The 20,049-nt window shown below is 40.8% G+C and overlaps 2 protein-coding genes across 3 annotated transcripts in view; both read right to left on the bottom strand.

Annotated features, from left to right (window-relative positions):
- The window catches only part of fgf14 (fibroblast growth factor 14), a 38,719-nt gene that overhangs the window by 8,161 nt on the left and 10,509 nt on the right, over window positions 1–20,049 (bottom strand). Inside the window, exons 2-3 of the mRNA XM_010784840.1 lie at window positions 16,297–16,407; window positions 15,105–15,208 (exon numbers count right to left, since the gene is read on the bottom strand). Coding sequence (XP_010783142.1) covers window positions 15,105–15,208; window positions 16,297–16,407 — 215 coding nt within the window. The remainder of the gene's footprint in view (window positions 1–15,104; window positions 15,209–16,296; window positions 16,408–20,049) is intronic.
- The window catches only part of iqsec3b (IQ motif and Sec7 domain ArfGEF 3b), a 118,082-nt gene that overhangs the window by 97,262 nt on the left and 771 nt on the right, over window positions 1–20,049 (bottom strand). The gene's annotated exons all lie outside the window — the stretch shown is intronic.

Raw genomic sequence — 20,049 nt, 5'->3', positions numbered from 1 at the left:
ATGTCAATATTAACTTGGCATCCCTGTTGTGTTCCTAAATACAAATAAAAAGGTCGTTTTTGCCATATAGTTTTACCCAAGTTATAATAATATTTTGGGAAAAATATAGATGAAATCATGGCAAAAGGAGAGTGAGGCTCGGACACAGTGCACGCTTTCACACCAGAGGCAAATCTAATAACTTTCTAGGCACCAAACGGTTGATTTTCTTCCCCCTTGGTCTCCCGCCTGGCGCTCCCCATCAGTGGCTCTCTGCTCAGGAAGTGAAGGCCATAATTGACCTTGGCCACAGACAGCGTGAGGGCCAGAACTGCTCAGCCCCACATAATCAGCCCCAGTCAAAAAGGCAAAAAGACAGCGACAGAGACAAAAAGGAAAATATGAACAATCACGTAAAAGCACGGCAAAGGAAAGATAGATTAACTAATGTGGTTGAGAAGAAGGGGCAGGAATACAGTTTCCACTGAAAAATAACACGTGAAAAAGAGGCAAATGGATAGAGACAGATGGAGGGAGTGGGAGTTTGAAATAAAAAGAGTGAATAGGCTTTTAAAGACAAGCGAGCAAAGGAAGTCAATCTGAAACAAACATAATTTTGGAAAGAACTACAAAACGAATTGTGATTTCATAGCGTAATCTTAAAGGAGGTGAGAGCAAACAAATCTGGGGAGGGGGACGCACATTACCATGCAGAGTGACGGCTCACTATCCTACTGTGGAAACCAATAAATTGTTTATTAATGCTGCAAGCACAAAACCTATTAATCCATGGAAAAAGGTCAACCTCCAGAAAGCTGAGCTGCATTCACAATGCTAAGCCGCTCTCATATGTATCAGAGTCACGTCGGCAGTGTGTGCAGACAATGGGGGCTTCAGAGGAGCGGTCTGATTATCAGCCCAGAGGAGGAAGAGGAGACAGCGAGCAGAGGAAGAGTCATGGGGACACAGCTGGATGGATGTCTACACAGCTGGATGGATGTGTGCACAGACGGCGTACAGTTTCCCTTTTTTATTTTTATATTTTCTACCCTGAGTGATCTGTATATGACATGACTAGTGTGTGTGATGATAGGACAACTAAATTATATAAAAAATATCTTGCATACAAATTGCAACATGACAATAAGTTAAAGGTCTTTGAATACTTGCAACCACTTCCTTAAATGTGTATAAGCCCAAACAAATCAAACGCTGTGATTATATGATTAAAACCAAGGTTTGGATGAATATTTTGAGTATGATAGAACAAAAACAGAGGACAGACAGACAGACAGTATCTGGCTGAGCTTTTAAGTCAGAGACAAATGCAAACTTCCAGATAAACTGTTGCTATTGTAGGACATACAGTTTGATTAGCCTCTGGTGTGGTATTATATTAAAACTGATAATAATAATTATTATAGTATATTAAAGCAAGCATTAAAAGCCAACATATTTTCTTTTTTAATATTGCATGACCTTGCAATAAACTTTTGAACCACATTCCTTTAAATGTATTTTGCATACTACTTTAATGAATAATGAAATGATACGTCTCTGTCTACAAATAATGGAAAAGCATAATCTCTTCTGCCATAAAACAGTAAGCCAACACACTTTTCAGCCAAATGTACTCTAAGAAATACAGCTTCATTTGTATTCCTATCAGACTCATTTGGCACAGTCAACTTAAGAAGTTGTTGTAGCAATAATTCCCTTTTAACCCAAGGGTGCACAAATAGACAAAAAGGACTAACACCTTTAAGGTATTTGGACACCAGAAGCACTTAAGTGCTCAATAAAGTTTCCCAGGAGGTAGAGACTCTAACACTGATGCAGTAAATCTCCCCTGCCACACACACAAACACACACACACACACACACACACACACACACACACACACACACACACACACACACACACACACACACACACACACACACACACACACACACACACACACACACACAAACACAAACATATATAAACACACACAGTCGACACTTAGAAATGCTACACAAAAGTGTTTCTATTCTCAGTGGGAAATGAACCTGTGGCATGCAAAGCCTAATACAGTGACAGACTTTGTTATGAATCTGATTTTCAAAAGGTGTCTGGCTTTAATATAAATAATAAATAACACACTAACTAATTTAATCAGTGTAAATGACAACTAATTGTTTTTAGGCCAACATGAATGTCATATTTAATCAGTACAAAATGAAAACTGCATTTCAAGCAACTTAGTTTGAGTAGTAAGACAAGGAGAAAATCAAGCTAAAGCCTTATGCTAGGTACACATGTCATCTGTATATGAAAACAAGTAAAAAATAGTATCTGATATCCAAATTCTCCAATCAACTATTCTAATTGATTACTTTTTTTCCATCTAATGTACAACTCTCAAAAACCATCAGATGAAAAAATTGTAAAAAAGGTTAAATTACTCAGTTTTGCTTTTGATATCTTGAAATGATGTGTTTCTTAATCATGTTTTTAGCGGGTTACGATGGGATTTGAAGCTGCAATGAAAGACAGCAAACAACTCCAGCCTAAACTAATTAAATCAGGTGTGATACTCAAACTGCAGGATCACTGGGGCCAGTCTGAATAAACATAGAGAGAGAGTTATTACGAAAAAATTGGCATTAGTACAATAGTAACGTTTGCAAGAGAAACAATGTGTGGCTCGAACCAAACAAAATAAATAAATAACATGACAATCGTTTCTGTGTATGTATGTACAGTATGGTGTGTGTGTGTGTGTGTGTGTGTGTGTGTGTGTGTGTGTGTGTGTGTGTGTGTGTGTGTGTGTGTGTGTGTGTGTGTGTGTGTGTGTGTGTGTGTGTGTGTGTGTGTGTGTGTGTGTGTGTGTGTGTGTGTGTGTCTGTCCACTCTGCTGTGTTTGATTCGTAAATTGGTGTCAGATTGGTGTCATGGGAGACAGGTTTTTTCTAGATAGGCTAGTCATTTCTTGTCAGGCGAGCCAGCAGTCTGCCCTGTGCAACAATCTGACAAGCATATACTGTCTGTCACACACACCCACACACACACGCACACTAATCTATGGATGTGCAAGCACACAGCCAAATCAGTCCAAGTACACACACAAAGAAATAAATAGATACTCATAGTACAGCACAGAGTTCTAGTGTGCTTACAGATAGAAAAATGTGAGCTGTCTCTATGGAGCTGTTTCTCCCCTCCGTTTGTTCTGTGTCTGCGGTTTGTGTTGTTAACAACCTCAGGAACAGTGTCCCATTTTTTTTGAAAGTGGAAGGCACATTTCTCGTCTTTGAATATTCACTTGGTGCTGACTCTTTGTTTTTCTCAGGCTACTTCGCACTTAATCATCTTCCTCATCTCAGCTTTTAACACCTGTGAGCTATTTAACTCCTGTTTAAATCACTCACACACTTCAATGAGTGTTGGCACTGTGATTTTTTTAAGGTTCAAGTACTACAATCACAACTGTATACAGCAGAAATGAATACAAATAAGAAACAGTGAGCAAACTCAAAACACACAAACCTAGTTTCCATCATCTAGTTTCCATCTTCATTAGCTTTGAAGCATTTTTTGTGATTTGGGGCTATAATACATTTTTGATTTGATTTGATTCTATTTACCCATCCCCTTGTAGCTGTCAGCAGAGGCATGTCAGAGGTCGTCATGGATGTTAATATTATTAAAAAATAGGATATAATCATTGGCAGTGGTTATAGTGCTTAATCAGAGCATAGACTATTACTTATTAAATTATAAACAGCTGTGTTTCCGCCAGATGTTGGAGCTACAGCGGTGAATCTGATAACCTGGACATCTGGATATAAAAAGCTATAACTGTGATTTCTTCAAAGTGCCTGGTTTGATGTATAATAGGATTGAGGGCTTTGGTTACAGAGGCATATATTACTTTTCCTTCAGTCTTTTTTTTTGGAGATTTGACTGCAGAGGGGCCATTTCACAGGGTCCTTCCCTCTTGAAACCCTGTTGACAGGCAGCGAGCACTCAGCCGGAGTGTGCATGAGCAGAAGACAGCAGAGGATTCCCCGACAGTCAGTCTCTCTCCGAGGATAACATTTTGCTACAGCCGAAGGACTGAGTGATTCAACCAGTCAGCCAGATAGGAACCACAAACGCAGCCGGCCTGTCCATATATTACATAGTATAATTCCTAAAGAATCATTTAGATCCAGAACTTTTCTGAGTTTCCTTAGAGAGATGAGGTTCAAACAGGACTTAATCAAATGTGTTGAAATGTACAGTTCTATTAAACGTCAACTGTGACCTCAATCCATCAATAAATCACATTTTAGCCCAATATCACAAAAAACACATTTGTCTCAGAGGTCTTTACATCATACGACATATTCTGTCCTTAGATCCTCAAAGCTGACAAGGAAATAACTTCCCAGAAAGAAACCCCATTATTCAATTAGACATCTCTCCAAGGATGGACGGATGTGTAAAAGGTGTCATGTATAAAATATTCACAACATAGATAATCCAAATGATAAAGTGAACGTATATTGAAAAGAGGTTGGATCAAGGTTGACTTCAAAAATCTTATTGGTTTCCCCACGCTTCCCCTTGTAGTGGTGTGTAGAAGACTTTACTGGACATGTTAGCTAAAACAGGAACATGTGTGCGATTAGGTTTTAATCCCCCGCTTGTGTTTTCAGAGAGCCATATAAATGTAGGCTTCCTTTCCCTGAGTGCATGTTATTGTTTTTTAGTACATAGAGATTTCTAGTAGAGTGTGCGTAGGTGTTTCACACAATAGAGACTTCTGACCTGCGGACCTCTGCTGTGAAGCTGTGGTGTAAGCACCATAACCACAAGAGCATGCAGCACAAGCGAGCATGTACGGGTCAGAGCTATTACTACTTCAGTTTACAGTACAGTGTCACTTCATCTTGCACTACTCGCAACATGTCCACCTTACACGTGTAGCCCATATAATGTATATACAATATGACGTTCTTCCACTTTTTATTTAAGTTTTTATTTATAGGTTTAGTTTAGGTATTCCCTGTTTAACACATGTGCATGAGAGACACCTGTTTCTCAGCTTGGACAGTGTGAAGAGCCACAGTGGAGAGAAGATCGACTTAGATTTAAGAGACGAAATTATGGATCATCATTAACAAACTTTTTGTAAAAGCTTTAACTGTTTTGATTTTGAAAACTCCAAGGGTGAAGCTTGATAAAACGTGACTTTCTATTCATGGGCGGTAATAGAGAAGGTTGGAAGGTTCTTGTGGAGGAAAAGAGAGGACTGTGGCTGGAGTCGCATCAAAAGAAACTGCCATCCTACACACACTCAAACACACTCGAACGAAATGCTTGCACATATAAATATTTTACACAGGTTTGGAGACAAAGTTACTGAAAATGTGATGGTGACCCTACGCTGCCTGACATCGAGTCTGACACAAACTGGAGGCAGCACACAAGAAGCACTTTTCATTGAAAAATAACTGTATTTTGTATTAAAAAAATCTCTCTTGGATATTCAGGTCTGGACCAGGGTAAAGCAATGCCTTTGCCTTCAATAGAGCCATGCTGTGAATGGCTAGAAAGACATTGTGGTGGTAATGTTTTAATTTAAAATCTGATTCAAAAAAATGTAATTAATGTAAACGCTAAAAGGTTCTTGAGAAATGTTATCTTTTATGATTATGATTACCTCAGACAAACTACAGTTGGTTTAAAGTTTGCTTTGTTAGCATACAGTATGATAAACCCTCCCTCTGTCTGTGGGCTTTTAAAGAATGACATTACTTTGGAACTTTGGTCGAACTCCACATAAAGAAAATAACTTACTTACATACTTGTTGAACAGATGAATCCTGATTGGCTATCTACAGTTTACAGTATATACGCCTCAACAGTGTTAACAGGGCTATGAGTGTATGATCTCTAATCCAGTCACTGTTTGGATATTGAGTTCCCGGGGACTACTTGTTGCTTCAGGAGCTCTCATCCCTCCGCTGCTCAATTGCACATTACACTGCTCTTGAGGCAACAAGCACAAGTGTGTGTGCCATTTGTTTTTGTATGGTGCTTGACATTTACACACTGGGAAAGCAATTAGGCCAGATCTCGGGTCATTAATAAAGTGAACAGGCCAGACATGCTCTGATAGCTACTGCAATATGTACTCATGGGGAAATGACAATCATGCCATCTTTATTTCAACAAACAAATCCTCTGAGAGTCTCGCTGAGGAACAAAGATGAAAATCTGAATTCCCCGTTAGATCTGCCTACACTTCTTCTGTTTTGGCAGCCTTAGTTGAATCAGTAAAAAGGTTCTACAGGCATTGCTGTTTCAAAGTAAAACAAAAGAAAACAGGCGATACAGAAAGTAAAGAGACATTAGCAGAGGGCCAAAGTTTCCAGTATGTAAATGTTGAAGATGCCAATTCAAGGTAAAAGAGGCAGATGGAAGTCATCATGGGTGAATGATTCAAGTCTGCACACCATTTTAATAACTAAAGAATGTTATTAGGAATACAGAACTTCTAAAGGAATTCCTATAGGAAACGTTTTTCTTTGAACATAATATAACCAAAACAAACAAAATAACATCACATAAAAACAACTGGTATTGGTTGCTAGGAGACGGTGGCACTGGGGTGCATCCCAAACGATGATGGTGATCACGACTTATGACTTTTATTGGAGTTTCTACCTACGAAAATCACGACCGTTCCCAAAAGAGTACTGCAGTGATATCTCGCAAACATCACCATTTCTCCAGTTCTTACAAACAATAAGTATAAACAAAGATATAATTACAAAATGGTGTTTAGAACAATTAGGAATAGGATCAGGAAGCAGGTGCATATATTAAAGTATATTGGCAGGCAACCACTGCAAATCCCTTATGAATAGATTAAAGTACACCTCAAGATTTGGTTCTTAAAAGGTATTCATAAAAAATGTATCAGATCAATAAAACACGTCCACTTTCTTTTCATCTAATAGCCACATGTAACACAAAAAGTACTGTGCATCTGATGTATGGTTCTCCTCTTTTAATAAATCCCTGAGTGTGACTCTAAAACGGCTTTTGGTTTTGTTGGATGCTGTGTTTTTGTGTTTGTTCGAAATGATGAATGCTTTTAGCAGAAGGAGCTACTGAGGAATGAGGGCAACATGCAGACGCTGCCTGCATGCTACACTGATTATATTGACCACAGCAGGGCTTTCCCTGCCGAACACACCGCTGAGTTCCCTCTCTCTCTCTGATTCTCCATACCACCCGATGCAGTATTTGTATTCTTTCCAGTCTCCTGCTTTCCCATTAACTGTCAGCAGCACACAATTTATAGTCATCTCCGCGGCACCCATATCATAATCCAACTAACCACTGTTTTGAGTGTTTTTGGCCACTCCATTCTGATATAGATGTAAGGATTATCCCAGATGGACGAGGGATATTCAGCGTATAAGCTATAGCTGACAGATCGATTGTTGGCTTATGGCCACAATGGTAGAAAGTCAGCCCACTCGGGGAGGAGATATACGGCTAGAACATGCTTCTATAAGATACAGATCAACAACAATGAAAAACTTCAGAGATGCAGAAAGAGAGATTTGTGAGAAGCTTCCAGAGGCTTGCACAAGCTCTCTGAGCAGGCAGCAGCTACAAAGGGAAGCACATAAAGGTATGGACATTGTGTATAGCATCACAAAAGCGAATCAAGAAACTAAGGCAAGGAATCTGGTGGCTATAGCTAAAAGATGTAAGATGGAGCAGCTCATATTCATCGATAGAAATGGTATGAAAGCTCTCAAGAAAACGCTTTAAAAACAGGTCTTGTCACTTTGTTGAATTTACTTTCCTTATTTAAAAGCAAAGGTTCTTCTGTATTTTCTGTTTGTATGTGACACTGTCCCAGAGCCTGCACATTATACTTATTTGTGTGTTATTAGACACCTAAGGTTTCCTGTTTGAAATTGGTGATTAGCAAGAGTCATTTCACTCATAGATACTTAAGGTATTTCCCATTTGTAGCACAAAGTTAGAGTAAGATTAGATGGAAAAGGCTCTGCTCAATAGAGGGATTGCTTAAAGAATCTGGGGGAACTAATCCCCTCTTAATAAACAAATACGTGAAAATCTAATCAAATCAACAACTAGCACATAAAGACGATGCTGCCGCTTGCATCAGCGAATGCATCGGTGTGATTGAATGTTATTAGCCTAGAAGCTAATACATGAGCCACTGATAGGAAGGCAAGAATGAAGCAGCTGATGATAATCCTTTAAAGAAAGAAATACTGCCAGCCTGAACTAACCCTACGCTCCTTTTACTACACAAATCCAGCAGGACTTTTAAAGGAAACTTTGCTGGAATCTTGGGGAAATTCATACAGGAAGATTTAAGAGCCTCCCACCTCCCGTATACTAAAACAGTCCACAAGGCATGTTGACTTTCTGCACTTTACAGCTTTTCATGATCCATTGTGTTTCCCCTGATGTTCCTCCAAGCACATTCACTTTGCCTGATACTGTATATCATAAATACATGTCATGTGATTTGGGAAACAGCTGCACTTGTGGACTGTATTAAATAAACAGGGGAATAGCAAGTGATTGAGGATCAGAGGGAGGGAGACATTAACGGACCTTAAGCTGTTAAAATGGAAAGAAATGGAGGACATATCAGCTCCGTTCTGTATTGACAGTATGATGTATTGTTCCCCACAGGTGAAGAAAAACACTCTAAGGGTAGACTCCGTGTTTCATGCTGGGTGACTCACCTCTGTGAGGCAAGCCTCTATGGAGCACCTTGAACTGACATGATATAACGATATTCAGTGTTTTTTAAAGCCTGTTGAATTTTTTTTAACAAGCAGAGACAGTCCATCCATTACAACGAAATGAATAACCACAGCAATAGTCAATGACTGAAGGGCCTGCTATTCTTAGCTGCCGTTGGCCGGATCAACAGTTCACCAGTCCAGCTCTGACGCCTACCTCCGACCTTGTTGTTCATTAATGCAAGAAGCTGCTCTCCCTGCAGCCCTTATGCCCACCACCCCTTCCCAATACTAACTCTGCATTAAAGGCAAGAAAGAGCAGCGCTTGGTGTATAATGATGCTCCCCCTACCTCAACTGTGAGCCTGACTCTCCTCCAGAGGCCAAATCATCTGAGTAATCACTATAGGTACCAGGGATCTGTGGTAATGGGAAAATGTGGGCACCCTTTTCTGCTTCTGCGGTTAAACAGCCTTTTTTCTGAATTACTAAGACATAAATAAATACATCTTTTTAAAAAGCATGATGTATGTCTAATTGCATTTAGGTCGGTTTTAATCCATAAATGATGACGAATTATGCCTTTTTATATCAATTCTGTTTGGAGGGATTTGAGTTCATAGTGATGTTGCCTTCTAGGTTAACAGTGACCAATGTTCAAATGATGAATTGCATTTGTTGTAGAATACGTGTTGCCAATAATCTTACTCAAATAAGAATATTATACTAAAGGTATTTCACACCTAAATGCATTAAAAGAACCTGAGACGCTCCTGACGCCCCACCTTCACCGTGTATATCATTCCGTAAAAAATCCATGAAACTGTGAAAGAGATTCCTCTCATGGCACATTTGCAATCAACACCAATAAAAAATGTTCACACAAAGCCATCTGTTGGGCATTGCTGCTGCTGCCCCCCCCCACACACACACACACACACACACACACACACACACACACACACCCCCACACACACGCACACACACACACACACACACACACACACACACACACACACACACGCTCATACAAACGTGTGAACACACATGAAGAAGTGTCACAATTCTGTTGATGAATTAATATGTATGCACTTCTTATGTAACAACTAAAATCATTGTTATCCTACTATTTAAATTCTCAGTTTCTTACTTTCTCCAATAGTTTGAGGAGATTAGCAAAGCAATTGAAATATTTTACTCATCTGTAATCTCATACTGAAAATGAATTTGAATATAAAAATATCATGTTTTTTCCCCTAATGAGGAGAATACTTGAGAGCTTCAACGGAAAAACGGCCAAAGAATAAGAAATTAATGGGGAGGGGGAGCTATGTAAAACCCAAATCCAAGGGACTCGTAGCTTTTGAAAAGACTCTTGGTTTCACATCACCGTGTTCTGAATAAGCCGCTCCTTTCTTTTCTTTCATGCACTTGCACTTTCATTTTCATACTGATACAAACTGAGGCAGCCCTCGCATAGAGCTCCTTGGAGCTTTCACATATAAGAGATGCCCTCCGTCTTCTGTGTTCATACCGCTGATTATACAGCCTCTAAGGGAATCTAAAGCCCGGGCACTGCCGCAGATTGGTCCTCTCAAGGATTTCATTTTTCCAAAAGGACCACTCAAGTGACGTGGCAAGTCAATTTGACAATCATGAAAGGTAGCGCTAACAAGTGCAGACTCCAGATAAAGAAAGGCTGCAGTGAGAGACTCAGTGAAGAAAGGGACTGGGGAACCAGCTCTCAAGAAAACCAGCCGACCATGAAATGCCAAACCTTTACACTGGAGAGATGGTAGGAGTCTGTCAGCAGGACAGGAAAACAACAACAAAATCCACACAGGGGAGTTGCATTTTTTGGCAACATAATTTCATCATATGTAACAAAACTTTACAATCCAAAACTTACTTGTTTGCCTTTCAGGGGATTTTAAATCACAGTCCCTGCAGAATAATTAAAGTTGTTATGTTTGTTCTCATTTTAATTTGTCTGGTTTTGAATTCTATTACAGCTTTCTAAAGACTTCCATGCATCGGGTCTCCCCTATCTTCTACAACAAGCCTAAATAAAGTCCTCTCCCTTCATTTCATTTCAGAAGAAAGGCCTGCTCCAGGGAGGAACCTGGAGGAGAAATTAGCGGGGAGTTTATTGGCTCGGATACAAAAGGAGCAGATTAAAAAAGGGTTGAGATGATTGAACTCCCCTTTATTCGGCGGTGTGCCCTTTGTGCCAGGCCGACAGTCACTTTGAGGCTATCTCTGTCATTGGAGCCGCACGCTGCGCCTCGGGTGCCGCGCACAAAGGAATATGATGCGCTACCAGGCCTTCAATGGGCTTTCCATCTATGGGGCACACTCCCTTTAATTCACCTCATCTGTTCAAAAAATGGAGTGTCACCCATTATCAAAACCCCTCATCGCAGTAAAAGCCCTAGTAATGTATTATTGTGACAGAATAACAAGTGAACCACTGAATTCTATTTAAATCATCTGAAAGGAGCGCACGTCAGACAAAGGTTCTTGATCTGGTTAGTGGGCAATTGTTTTTAAACCAAGTGAAAGAAAGATGCAATTAGTTTTTTTGTTAAATACTCACCTGTTGTTTGAATAGCGATAAGGATTTGTTGTATGATTTACAATTGTACATGTAATACGGAGTTGGTGAAGCAAAGTAAATATTGTTTAAGCCTCCACCGTTCATTCATATATCCATGTTTACATTGATTTTAGAAATGTTTTCATGATATAAAAGACAAATGACACACCACTCTAGGAGGAAGATGGCCAATCAGTGTTGAATCCTGCGATTCTCTCCAACTGATGAATGTCCAAGCGCTATCATCATCCCTTTTTGCAACCATTTCTTCTTTTTATTCTCTTTTTTTGGCTTCTGCCCCAGTATAAGTCATTAGGCGCGTTCACACCAAGTACTTTTCCCACAAAGGTTCCTGAGAACTCTTTAGTTCTCATGAACTAAGTACAGATCGCGTTCACACCGGAAATTAGTTCTTGGGGATGGATTAGGCAAATGAAGCCGCTGACGTCACTTCTTCTTCTTCTGCTTTGGGTTTACTGGCAGACCGCAAACCACTTCACGGCGTATACTGCCACCCAAAATCCCCGGTAGAAGCTGCTGGGACTCCCAGCAGCTTCTACTTCTCCTTCCGAGTAAACGGCCAGAACGCCGACAGCTCCTCATCTCCCATGTTTTATTTTGTGTTGCCATGAGTTAGTCTCTCTGCGTTTCTGCGCTGGGCTAATGCTAATGCTAATAATGCAATGCGAGGATAATAAAATGGCGGCTTCACAAAAGTTTTTGGGAGTTTGACGGGGCGTGGTTTACATTCCGCCCAGCCAATCAGACACAGGAACCTTTTTCTCCCACGAAAGTCCCTGCTCTCTAGCAGGGACTGAAAAGGGGGTAAAAAAGGTTCTCTAGAACTAATTTAGTTCCTGGGACTTTTAGGTGTGAACGCAACTAAATCGTAGTTCTCAGGAACCTTTGTGTGAACGCGCCTAATACCACAAAATACATGTATTTTCATGAAAAATCTCATCCATGCTTCCTTCTAACTTGCTTGAATACACCTCGCTGTGAAAGTGTGCTAGTAAAACATTTAACATCAGCGGGTGTTGTTGGGTTAGGGGTTAGAATAAAACAAATAAAATATAGCCAATTCTAACACTGATGGTCTCCTTTGGCAAGTAATATAGAGGCATCATACTACATTGAGACTGCTTCATAACCAATTGAAAAAATCCTTGAAGTAACTTGAATACAAAATAACTTGGCTTCAGGGAAATGAGGCCATAATAAGACATTTTCCATTAAAAAAGGCTGTTTTTCGCAGCGTTTCCAGACAAACTACCAACTCCAAAGCATTAATATAACCTTCAAATTAGTTACTGAAGATGTAAGTGCACAACAATCAAATACCTTTAATGGATGGAAAAGGTTGAGTGCCAGAGCCCTGCTTGCTAAAGAACAGAGTGATAATGGGAGGAATGGTTGCATCTTGCTCACAGAGGAGAATAAAAGAGGCAGGAAGAAGGGGGAGGAGGAGATGAAGGAGGATGAAGACCATCTTACAAGGCTGCCATTACCGGAGTAAATCACACACTAAGGAGCAGAAAGAGACCTTTGGGTGGGTGGCTGGATAGTCGAGGTCTGATCAGAGCCTCCATTAGCACAGAAATAAACTGCAAATGGAGCAGGGGAAGTGAGGAGCAGGGTAAACTGTACTAAAGAACACTTTGACCTGACCTGCTCAACAAGACCCACTTCACAGCACTTCTACTTGGATTAGTCATGTCCAACACTTCATGATTAAGGTCTCTGAATCAACATGATCAAAGCAACAAACACCGCTTCAAAAACGGGCTTTAAGATCGCTTGAATTCCAATTAGCAGTAGCGTTTATCAAAAATAACGTCGGTCTAGCAATGAACACTTGAAGTTGAGTTTTCACAGCAACAACTGTCAGTTTATTACAGAGAAACCCAACCATCAGTTATCAACTTCTATGATTCAAAAAGTAGAGGAACTAGAGTACATACGTACATTTCATTCTTAATCTGAAATGTATCATTATGCTTTATGTGCCATTTTGTAATATCTAATGTCTGTTTTTCAAATCGAGAGAATGATAGCTTCTTTGTGTGTTGTGCAGACAGATGGATCCATAGATTCATTAATTCCCTGCTGTGCCTCTCCTTAACAATATCCATAGGATTCTAGGTCAAACCTCCTTAAATGAATTCATTTCCCAAGCTTAAGTCAAGCCGTGATTAAGCATTAGAGAATTCCTATGGAATACCAGAGCATACAGTAAGAGAGGAAGCCCCTCCAAACCTCCCGGGTAATAAAGGAAGGAACGGATGGTAAATCCCTGCTCTGCGCTCTGAGGATTAGGGACATGAGGACAGCAGCAGGAGAAGAGACGGTGATTCTGATGGATACACCTGTCTGAGAACAGGGCAGCACTCCCTATGTTCCTCTAGCTCACATGTGTCAAACTCAAGGCCCGGGGGCCAAATCAGGCCCGTGGTAGATTTAATTTCGGCCCGCAGGATCATTTTGAATTACTATCAGATCTGGCCAGCCGGTATATTGCACGCACACCTGCACTTTTTTCTTGAGACAACAGGGCATGTTTGTTTTTTTCTTTGAGGGAAATTGTTTTTTTGAAGCTGTTGTTGGCCTGTGGGAAAATGTAATCATAAGAAATGACTCTGGAANAAATGGATGTTTCCTCTTGCACTTTGTTTCTTGTGACAACAGGGCATGTTTGTTTTTTTCTTTGAGGGAAATAGTTTTTTTAAGCTGTTGTTGGCCTGTGGGACAATGTAATCATAAGAGTTGTTTTTATAGGCAATAATTTAAGCTTTGTTAGTTCCAGGTTTAATATGTGCAATAAATTCATTTCTATACGTTTTGCAATAAACATTGAACCAGTCCGGCCCTCGACTAGTACCAATTTTTTTATTTTGGCCCACTGTGTATTTGAGTTTGACAACTCCACTCTAGCTGATTGATTTGAATGACCGGGAGAGGAAAGGCGGAGGAATGAGACTAAAAAGCCTCTGGGGAGGGTCTTATCACCCGTTGGCTGTCTAACCCACAGAAGAACTATCTTATTTTGAACAGTCAATAAGAGTGGTTGAACACATAGTGAAACAGAATGGCTGCTCATCAAATGTCCCAACTCTTGTCAAACAGCTCTGATTACTTTACAATTACTTTATTGTTAACATAATGCTTAATGTATTTGTCACAACATCTTAACCAATCGCAAACATTCTTATAAATACATATCAAAAGATTCTTAAGTTAAATTGTATTCTGAAATAGCACGAAAGCAGTCCCTATGAACTATGTGTTCCTCCTGAATGATGTCCTCTAATGTAAATGCTTTTTTTAAGGAATGAATCTCTAGAGGCATTTAGCCTGATGCATTTAGCCGGATGGATAGAAATCTGTCTGGATGCATTTCAGCTTAATGGGATCCCTAACCTTCATTGAAATGTAATTATCCTAGTGCAAATGTGCTAAATAAGTCCCTTATTGAAAAAAGATGTCTTTCCGGCAGTTAAAATGTATCTCCATCTTTATTGAAATCACTGTTTTTGTACTAAAAACACACATATAGAGAAAATATGTCAAGGCCTATACACAACAAAGGCCCTTATGTATAAACATAATCAAGAACATTTTCAACATGCTCAGATATCTTGACAAGAGAATAAAATTGAAAATTAGAATAGAAAATAATATATTAAAATAGAATAGGAAACAATTAAATAGAATAGAACAGAAAATATTAAAATAAAATAGAATAGCCCACTTACTGATGTGTACAGATGACCCTCCCCGTTCATGGCGATGTATAACCCTGTCTTCACGGACTGTATGGCGACAACTCGGAGGCCCACAGGAATAAGGTTGAACAAAGCTGAAAAACACACGTGAACAGGCAAACACGCAAATACGTAAAAATATCAGCAAACATTACCATAAAAATACCTAACCATTAATCTAACATTAAAGACACTTTAACATTGTTGTGTAATTCATCATCTGAACGCAAGCTGCTTGTCATTAATGCTCTTCAAGGCTTAGATAATACAAATGCTAGCTAAGGTAATCTATTACTGTAAGATGAATTGAAGCATGGCTGATGAACGTGACTAGCCTAGCATAGCCGTGGCCACCCGGAGCTACCTGAGAAGTAGCTGTAATTGTTGCCAGACCTAATAGGCCTTTTGTTGTCCTCGGGACTGGAAGGTAATGGATATGGTTTGTAGTGGGGACAAAAAAAAAGTCCTGGCCTTGTCTGTGACATTAGGTGTGTGTGCATAGGAGACTCTGCTGACCCTGTAAGTGATTGATATTGGCAGGTTTGGAGGCTTGGGGAAGGCTGAGAGAACTACTGCGTGACCATTGATTTTTGTTGGCTCTCTGCCAATTTAAAAAAATGTCAAACTCAATGTGGAGCAGTCTGTGCCAACGCTTGATCTGATCTTGTAGTTTTAATGATATGATTTGTCTCTTGTTTGTTTTTCCATCTCTTTCAATAAGTCAGAATCAGATGTGACATGTGCCAAATCTCCTCATGCTGACAGGAGTAAGTGACACAATGTGGAGTGTCAGGCTAACGTTAGCACCAAGCACTGGAATCAAATTAACCACCTAGCCTGGAGCCCTAGAGGAGCTGTGCCAGAACAAGCTAATAATACCCCTTTCTGCCTGTTAAGCCGACTGTTTCCTGGTCCACTTTCCCTCTTAGAGGAGGAGGGTAAATCTGTGTGATATTATAGCTGCCGCTTAAGAAGACTCTTTGGCTCCGAAGGCTGACAAATGAGCCTTGCACCTAAAAGGATAAATCTAGGAAGTTAGCAATGTCAAGCCTTTGTGCTCAAGCATAAGATTCAAAGTAACTTTTCCAAAGTGTCCTCTGCTAGAAATTCTTCTAAACTTTCGTGATGCCTGAAATGTTTTGATCAACTGTAGAAGCCAAACAGACACTCAGATGGTACTCACAGGAATTACTGCTGTCATCTTTGGTCCCATCAAGAGAGCCATCGGGGTTCATTTGCAAGTAGTATCCCTGCCTGCAATATAACCTGGTCACTATACCCTTGAGCTGGGGATCTGCAGGAGACAAAAGGGAGACAAAACAGACAAACATCAGTAATTAGTAGTTTGATGAAAAGCTCAAACCAACCGAATTCAATTCAATAGATTAACTTATTTCTTTAAAGGTCCCATGTCATGCTTTTCTGGTTATTACCCGTCCCCTTGTGTGTTATGTAGCTTGTTATGCATGTAAACGTTCTGAAAAGTACACACTGAGTAAAACACAGAAAAGACCTGTCTATGCTGCCCCATAACGCCTCGTTGGAGATTTCTCTTTTTCTTCCTGGGTACAGTGACGTATTTGGGTATAGTGACGTAACGTAACGGCTACGCGGATTGGTCCAAATGGACCAATACGCGGACTCCCTCACACACACACACTCAATCTTTTCTCAGCTGCAGCTCCGCCGATTTCTCCTCCCTGAGACGGCGGGATGTGGCGAGGCTGTGAGTCTGTGTGTGAGCAAACACACAAACTCCCAGCCAGGCTGCGGGCGTGTGTGTGTGTGCTCGGGATGGTTTCGGGCTGGGTTTCGCTTTGTCTCGCTGTCTCGCAGACGGCCACTGTGCTCACAGGGAGGGGGGTGGGGGCAGGAGCTCCAACAAGCCGTTTAGGACGGAGAGTGAATACACATGCTATACAGAGAAACCAATGTTAGTTTGGAACATTGCACAATATACATTTATTTTAGTAGACCTCAACAATGGAATTATGATCAGTAGAAATGGCCATGACATGGGACCTTTAAATCATTTGAACACGACAATCGGGCTCGATATATGGTTAAATTAAAATCAGTAGACGAGGCTGTAATTTCGCCAGCTGTTACTCTCATGAGCGAGGCGGAAAATAATTGTTATCATGCCAAAAAGCTGCCGTGTCGTTTATTGCACCTCAAACATTAAAACAAATCCAGAGTTCAGTGTTTCTGTACTTCCTCTAAGAACAAAGGACAGTAAAATAAGAGCTCTGTGGCTTCAGGTCGACCGCCGATTAAAGCATGACACTGTTGTTTTCCCCCAAAAGGTTTTTGGGGCCCGGGTCGTAAAAGTGACGTAGATGTTACTTCTCGTCTATGGACATCGATCGCCTACTGCTATATTTGGTAACGCATACATCAGAGCCGGCGAATCGCGCTCGATTTCCAAAGATCTAATGTAAGTTGTTTGCCCTGGGCTGCCCCATTGGAATCGGGCTCTTTGAAATCCAGAACAATCCACTGGGGTTTTATTACATTTCTGATCAGATGGCAAAACCTTCAGAAGTTGTATTGTTGCATTGGACAGATGACCAGGGCTTCGTTGTGCGGCGGAGCGCTAATTTTGGCCAGGAAGGGGATCGGCCGATATATCTCTTTTTAGACGCTTTGCTGCTGATTTAGTCAGCAATATGAATCTCAATAACACGTCCAGTGTCACAATATTTTGCTGCCTTGCCTACAAAGGAAACTCGGCGGCTCTCATGTTCTGGGCGGACGGGGGTTGAGCCGTGAGTGACATGCAGGCTTCTGCGATGCACGCAGCAACCACCGAGATCACAATCATATTGGATCAGCCGATCACGAGCAGGTAACGAGGCCTAGCTCAGCTTGTTGCTTCTGATAACTGTGCATGCTTGCAGGTTTGTTGCTTTACCATTTATTGCTTAAAACTTGCGCTTGAAAATTACAATTTTAAAAAACGTGGATGTAGGATCGTGATATGTGGTTGACGAGACATTAAAGGCTAGGAATTCAGGAGGGGAAAGGGCAGCAATTCTGAGCTCTGCTCTTAAAAACGGCTTTTTGTTTTAGTCTCGATACGTCAACCCCCAGCTCTATTACATCACAAAAGGGTGAAACATCTCCGCTCTCTGGACGCGGTATAGTGAGTAGTTGCGTGAGTTGAGCGTTGGGTTTTAGTGGCTGGTGATTTGTTCTGGTGTTTTACATTGTATTTCCGCACCATTGTAATCACGTGGCAGTTTGCGTGGTGTTGTGTGCGAGGTTGGCAGCAAAATACAGAGCCTGTCAGGAGCATCGACGGTCCACAGTTTCTTTTCTATCGTTTGGTGTAGATATATGTCTCCGTTTGTGCTTGTTTGTTCTCTTCTTGGGGTTGTTAATATCTATATTCCTCTCTTTCCTGGTATTCTCTCTATGTTCATTATATAAGGAAATGATTTCTTTCCCTTTTCCTTTCTTTTCTCTTTTTTCCCGTCTTCTTTTTCTCTTCTCTTCGTCTTGTATACATTTTGTGGGTTAATTTATGGTTTTTTATATATATGTTTCTTTGTGAGTCTTTTTGTTTTGAATTGTGTTTTTTGTTTCCTTGTGTTGGTGTGGGTTCGGTGTCTGTGGTTGTTTTTGTCACTCCTCCCGGTTTTTGTGTTCATGTTTGTTATTATTGTGTTGTATTTCTGTAATTTATTTGTTATCAACGAAGGGCTCCAAACCTGGTTCTCCGCCAGATCGTCGAAGTATTGCAGGCGTATCTCGCGTCTCCCGCTGCCGGGCGGGTTCACCAACCGAGCAGCCGTGTAAGGCGTGGAGTTGCCATTTAGCGCGTAACGTGAGACTGTTTTTCGGGGCTGGGAGAAGTTGGCGCCATTCGTTGGTCGTGGTTGATGGACTCGAGTAGAACATTGGTGCGCTGCGAGGTAAGCTGTGTGGGACTAATTATCAACTTATACTGGTAGTTATCGGCTGGAGGTATCGCATGATAGCTAATCTTCACAATGCTGTGTGATGTGACGTTAGTAACAGTCTGTCAGCTAACGACGCCGGACCGGTCACCAAGGATAGCTGCTGCCCCGGCAGTTCGTCCACTGGTTCTCCTCACACGCCAGCGAGCTGCGCGGATTTGTGCTCGTCTCTGGATGGCCGGTTATTTTCGTCTATATCGCCTGCTGTGGGGTCGTGTCTCCCGTTGGGGCTAGCGCGCTGCACCTTAATTTGTTCATGATGCATGTCGAATATCGCATGTTTTTGTTTCTGTTTTTTGTGTTGTTTTAATCTGCTGTTTTGTATTCATTCTCGCCGCTTTTTTTTTTGTCTAGTATCGTTTTTTTTTTTGGTTGATTCAGTTTTTTTTTTGCGGCGCGAGCCGAGGCGGGGCTGCTTCTTCTATCGGCGGAGAGTGAAACCTTTCTACAAAGACGACGCCCAGAATTCGGGAATGTGAGTGGTATCATTCTGTATGTACTTTTTTTCGAAAATCTAGTGCTGATTCATCATTTTTCCACGCATGGTATTCCACAGCGTTGTCTTTGAACCTGGAAGTTGCTCTTTAGAGGAGTCAGACAGTTCGGTGACTAAATCTTCATGCCGGTTAAATATCGTTAAAAAAAGAATACCAAGTTGCGTATAGCGATAAGGGATTGCGAAGAAAGGATGGTTTGGCGGACAAAAAGAAGCCTTGTTAATTCCTGTATTTTCTTGCAGTATCTCGTTATGTTATTATATCGCAGGGCGGAACGCAAAGAACTATCGCTCATGTTCAATAGTTCGGTTGTGTTCTTAGTTCTGATGTAGTCTGTTTTTACAGAAGAAGGCAACTGTGTTGCTGACTCAGAATAAGTTAGTGTATTTCAGCTCGTTTATATGTAGGAAGTTGTGTTGAATTTTTTTCTATACTTAAACAGCAGTGTGTTATCAGACTAGATGTTGTGGACGGTAA

Source organism: Notothenia coriiceps, unplaced genomic scaffold (genome assembly GCF_000735185.1).
Source record: "Notothenia coriiceps isolate Sejong01 unplaced genomic scaffold, NC01 NC01_scaffold00026612, whole genome shotgun sequence".
Classification (NCBI taxonomy): Eukaryota; Metazoa; Chordata; class Actinopteri; order Perciformes; family Nototheniidae; genus Notothenia; species Notothenia coriiceps.
Note: the sequence above shows the minus strand (reverse complement) of the source record. Positions and strands in the feature narration are given on the sequence as shown.